The 5,989-nt window shown below is 46.4% G+C and overlaps 1 protein-coding gene across 2 annotated transcripts in view; it reads right to left on the minus strand.

Moving 5' to 3' along the window:
- Window positions 1–380: 380 nt before the first annotated feature.
- Fam183a (family with sequence similarity 183 member A) overlaps window positions 381–5,989 on the minus strand; it is a 9,894-nt gene continuing 4,285 nt past the window's right edge. For both annotated transcript variants that reach the window (XM_021177446.1, XM_021177447.1), the window contains 2 exons: window positions 4,128–4,231; window positions 381–578 (listed from right to left, as the gene is read on the minus strand). In XM_021177446.1, coding sequence (XP_021033105.1) covers window positions 468–578; window positions 4,128–4,231 — 215 coding nt within the window. In that variant the 3' untranslated portion in view covers window positions 381–467. The remainder of the gene's footprint in view (window positions 579–4,127; window positions 4,232–5,989) is intronic.

Here is a 5,989-nt window from a genome sequence, read left to right on the forward strand (position 1 = left end):
CTCTGTAGAATTCACTCTGTAGACCAGGCTGGCCTTGAACTCACAGAGATTTATCTACCTCTGCCTCCTGAGTTCTGGGATTAAAGGTGTTTGCCACCACCACCCAATATTGTGTTTGTTCAATTTGTTTGGTTTTGTTTGAGACCTTCTCTCACAACAAGTATCTGAGCTTCAGCCCATCACCAGTGGTCAGCTGTTCAAACCATTACAAATAAGATGGACACAGGTCATAACCAATCAGGTTGTATCTTTACCTCTCTTCTCTGTGGGGCCTCCTTTTCCCTCTGCCTAGGTGATGTTGCAAGGCCTCCTGAATCATTTTTACTCAGACACTGCCTGACCCTACATCATAACGTTACAATCTGTGAAATAGTCTTCTGTAGTTTTTGACTGAAGTAGCATTTATTTCTCTAGGAAACACATACACGGGGGAATTCAGTGTGCAGGTTCACTCCACCAAGAGAATGTCACTTCTGGTGATCATCTTCCCCCAAGCTCCACAATTTAGCCTTGTACAGAGTGATGTCATGGTAGACTCTGAAGTGGTTCAGCCTATGGTCCTGACGGTCTGGGTTGATCTAAAGGAGAGGAGGCAGGGTCAGAAAGAAGTTTGTCAGAGATGGAGCAGACCAGGGTTTAAATGGTAGAAAGCTAGGTCTGAATCAAGCCCCATCTTCCTGGGGCCTTTTCCTTGCTAAATCCTACATTGTGGCCTGGAGATTTGAACACTTACATCAAAGACTGGAAAACTGAAGAGTAGTAACCTATCAAGGCTGAGGTAATCCCCTCACTGCTGCCTGAAGGAGGCCATGCCTAAGGTTTCACCATCACTGAACAGCAGTTCATGGGGGAGAGGCCTCGTATAGATTAGTGAAGCCAAGCTACTCGGACAGCACCTAGCAGGGGCTGCTTAACCAAAATTCGAGCTTGTTGAAGGAGTCTGGAGCTAAAGTCAGTCCTCTGACATGTAAATCTTCTCGGAGCTACACAGTGCAGCTAAAGAGCACACTTTCAGCATTTATCTGAAGGCATGAGGCTGAGAGATGCTCACCAAATCATGAGTTCCCAAATGGCCCCATTCTGAAGTCAAGGTCGCTGCCTGAGCAGGAAGAGATCCCGAGAGGGCATTTGGTAGTCAATCAAGCTTCTTCTGCCCCAAACTGTGTCACTCTGAACAGCAGCTTAATGCCCTTTGTGATACCACAGGAATGGATCTAATAGGTTTGGAGGGGGTTGCAGTTGGATGGGAAGTGTCACCCCCCTGAAATGCTTGGCCGAATGAGTGGCATTATTAGGAGGTGTGGCCTTGTTGGAGGAAGTGTGTCATGTGGGTGTGGGAAATGAGACCCTTCTAAGCACGTGAGAGTCAGTCAAGTCAGTCTTCTCTTAGTAGCCTTCAGATGTAGATGTAGGACTCTCAGCTCCTCCTGCACCATGCCTGCCTGGTCAGTGCCATACTCCAACCTTGATGATAGTGGACTGAATCTCTGAACCTCTAAGCCAGTCCCAATTAAATGCTGTCCTTCTAAGAGTTGCCTTGGTCATGGTATATGCCCACAGCAGTAAAACCCTAACTAAGACACCCATCCAAGCATTTGTCAGAGGTGAGCCGCTGGGAGAGAGCTTGGGGCTCTGACTGCAGTAATCCACTGGTGGATACAAACCTTGAGTAAACCACTGAGAGGTGGTAAACTGAGACCTGCCTGAGGAAGTCAGTCACTGGGGTGTGTCCTTGGGGCCTAGAGCTCATGTGGTCCCTTCCTGTAATACTGCTTGTACTTCCTGGCTGCCATGAGGATCAGAAAAGTCTGTCAGGGAGGGAGCAGGTCAAGGTTTGCACACTGTGGAGATGGGTCTAAATCCAGCCTTATTCTGCCATGGTGTTCTCCCTCACCCCATGTCCAGTATCAATGAAAACAAGCCACCATGGATTGAACTTCTGAGACCCTGGGCCAAAATATGACCTTACTCCATGAAGTTTTCTCATGTGTTGTCATGGTGATGAAGTCCATCTTGGGATGTGTACTTCCTTTATACATCAACAGCGCCACCTGATGGCATTGTCTCAAGGCCATGGTGACAAACAGAAAGGACCATTTGCAGATGCCTTGCAGATGTGTTTTATCTGCAAGACCTAGAAGATATGAGCAAGGCATGTCTGGCTGGCCCAGCCTACCAGGAGGTCAGAGACACATTTCAACTGGATACTTTGAATCCAAAGGATCTATATCTTTAGTCTTTAAAAAAAAAAAAAAAAAAAAAAAAAGAGGATAGGATGCTTTAGACTGGCCAGGAGCCTCCCTGAGATCTGCCTTCTGACTCAGAGAGGCATGAATTTCCCGTTTTCTTCACCTCTATCTTTCAGATGCTGGCCAGAGCCTCTGCCTGCTTTCTCTGAGACTTTGGGCCTTTTCACTCTTTCTTTAAAGCTCCGCTCCCCACCACAGGGCTACTTGCACTGTGCAAATAGGCTGACTATCTCCCCCCCCCAACTCCCTCTTATAAATATCAAAGAATATACAATAAACTTATCTATAAAATTCAAAAAAGGGGGAAGTGAGGAATGCTAGGTTAAATAATTTGTGCTTTTTAACAATTCCCTGTACTGATATGTTATCTAATTAACCTAATTTCTACCTTTGCAACAATTTTCTTTCCTTTGAACCTTTCTTCTGGTGTGGAGACAATTCTCTCAACAATCAAACTACTTATGCTGGCCTGAGCTCTTTCTAATTAGGTCTGCCTCTTTGAACTCCCATATCCATCCCTGTCTGGTCCAGTCCTGGCAAAAGTCTTGCTAAATTCTGCTAACAAGAACCACTACCCTCCGTGGCATGTTCCACCAGGGCCCACTGTCTCCACTTTCCCACGTGTGAAGTATGCTCACCTTTTCTGCCTTCAGCATGGATCCTCTCAAGTTAGATCAGCCTGAGTTCCTCTCATCCCCACTACCCATCTGTTGGCAATCTCCATCTGTTGACCCTGAGTCTCGCCCTTAGTCTCAGGCTCTCACCTGTCCACTGTCTTCACTTCTGTCCACTGCAAACCCCAATCTTGGACTAGAACCACAGCAACATTTGCCCATCTAAATACAGCCTTCCCTGCATGTTTTAAACAGCCCCTCAAAAGCTGATTCTTTGGTCCATTTTCAGTAACGTCATTAGTAATATCTTCTTTCATACCCTTCCCTCATTCAATAAGTCTCCTCTCCCACCCCTTGCCTTTTTGCTCTGAGTGGTCTTTGCCTCTCCAGAACTCTAGTCATCCCCTTCTCTCCATTTTAAATTCAGCCTTCATTGTGTAAGTTCTAAGGCCCTGTGGACATCTTTCTCCCGTTTCCTGAAGGATTCTCTCTCCTAGATTCTCTCTCTCCCTGTAGAGTCCTTTATTGGTCTTGTGAAGAGCCGCAGAGTAGGGGAATGCCAGGACAGGGAAGCGGGACTGGGTGGGTTAGTGGGGGGGGGGGCGGCAGGATGGGATGGGGGGTTTCAGAGGGGAAATGAGGAAAGGGGATAAAATTTTAAATGTAAATAAAGAAAATATCTAATATAAATAAATAAATTAATTAATTCAAAAAGTTAAAGGAATCCCCAGGAGGAGGCTCTGCATCAGCGCCACCTGCTGGAACTAGAGCTGTTTAGTGGGTGAGAACCTTGCCCCTTGTATAGGAGGAAGACACATAAAACAGAGTCCTCTTGGGAGTAAGAGATGCTTGAAAGGCTCTTAGTGAGTGAAGACAATGGGTATCAAGCCAAGAAACCAGGGTCACCACATGACTTGGGACTCAGCGGTGCTCTGGGTCCCTTCTGATTGTCCCCATCCACATTACAGTAGCCTACCCTGGGTTTACTGAAATGTGTCTATGTGCCAGGCACGGTCCTAGGTACCTTACAAATATTGCCTTCTTCCTCGTGCTCAAAAACCCTATGAGATGGATTCTACAGGATTTCATTTCTTTGGAACAGAGTCACAAAGCAACTTAGTGACTTGCCCAAGGTCACACATGCTAGGGAATGTAACCCAGAATTCAAATCCAGGTGGAATTGCCTCCCCAACCTGTTCTCTTGGCCACCGCTGTCATTGCTGTCATGCTCCCAGGTACCATTATGTGAAAGAGCCATGCTCACCAAGGGATTTGGGTCCCATCCAATTTCTTGGGCTTCGGTCTGTGTCTCTGAATATTTCTTTTTTGGACCCTGTGCAGCATGGTGAATGAGGTTCAGGAACTTGGCTGGGAAAGTTAAAAATGAGGCACAGTTAAAAAGGAATCAGAAACTCCAACCACCCGCATGGCATGATAAGCCTAAGGATGCAGGAGTGGCATGGATACCTGTGATGATAACCAACAGTCAACCGTACTGTTGGTTTTAAGGCCTGCTCAACAGGAAGGAAATCAGACCTGCTAGTGGAAAACTAGCCAAGTGCCCTGGGCAAGACAGATGGAAAGCCCACTGTGGGCAGCAAGGACAGGAGCCACGCTGTGCAGTTTGCAGACCCTGCTGGTGCCTCTGCTTTCTGTGCTTTTCACAAAGCATGGAATGTGTTGCAGGAAATAATAAACACACACACACACACTGCCAACTCTCCACATTCCTCCTCTCAGTCCGCCAACTCCCCTGCAGAGCCAGCAGGCTTCCCACACTCCTGCCGCCAGCAACCAGCAACTCTCTCCAGCTAGCCCCTGCAGTGTCTGGCTCACTTGTCCCTGTAGCTGCTAATTCCCTCTGCCATTGGTGGTCCCACATTCCAGTCACCAAGTAAATCAAAACTCTTAAGCCTTATGATCAACCAGTCAGATTTATGTATCAATAAATTCTCAATTTACAAGAATCTAATATAATAATTTCAGAACCAATGGAACATAATAAAAGCTTTATCCCAATTGTTCTAACCTTATGATATCATAACTACCTGTGGCTGGTTAAAGCCACTTCCTTCTTACCTCTGAGACACTCTCTGTCCCTGCAACTCTTAACTCCACCTCCCTTTTCCCTGTCCAATCACAGACCTCCTAAATGCAATTGGACAGGGAAAATCCTGCAACAGAACTGTCCTTATACAGGCTTCCCCTGGGAGGCTCTGTATCTACCTGGAGTCTCTGAGAACTCTTTCCAAAATGCCACTGCCTGACAGAAACCCCAGTCTGTAACACACTTATCCCATTCCCTAAGGCTTCTCCAGGAGTGTACAAACCTACTACCTTTTCCTTCATAATGAGAGTCTCCTCCTAGCTCCATTCCATGTTCTCTTACATGGTAATTATGGGAAAAATGGCCAACATTCACTGACCACCACATACCACACCCCATCCCAAGTACTTGCATTATTTTGCCTAGACTTCATAATAACCCTAAAAATTGTTTCAGAAAGGTTTACAAAAAAAACTAGGGCTAACTAGTTGTCATAGGTTAAGTGTCAATTTGACACAGCCTAGAGGCATCTGAGAGGAAAGCCTAGATTGAAGAATTGCCTAGATCAGATAGAACTGTGGGCATGTCCATGGGGGCTATCTTAATTGATAATTGATGTATGTGGGTTCAGTCCACTGTGGGTGGCACCAACCATACACAGGTGGTCCTGGGCTGTATAAGAAAGCTAGCTGAACATATGCTTATAAACAGGTGAGCCAGAAACTGAACTTAGCAAGCAGCCTTTTCCATGACTTCTGCTTCTAGCTTCTGTTTGAGTCCCTTCCCTGGCTTGTCTCGGGGGAACAAACCTGGAAATATATGATGAAATAAGCCCTTTCCTCCTCAAATTGCTTTTGGTCAGAGTGTTTTACACAGCAACAGAGTAAAACTGGAGCACTGCTCAAAGACAATTGCTTAGTGGGTGGTGGGATTGAAATTTGAAACCAGTTAATATGACTTCAGGGTGTTGAATGGGTGGGTGGATGGGTGGATGGATGGATGGATGGATGGATGGATGGATGGATGGATGGGTGGATGGGTGGATGGATGGGTGGGTGGATGGGTGGGTGGGTAGGTGG

The sequence above is a fragment of the Mus caroli genome, chromosome 11 (genome assembly GCF_900094665.2).
Source record: "Mus caroli chromosome 11, CAROLI_EIJ_v1.1, whole genome shotgun sequence".
In the NCBI taxonomy this organism is placed as follows: Eukaryota; Metazoa; Chordata; class Mammalia; order Rodentia; family Muridae; genus Mus; species Mus caroli.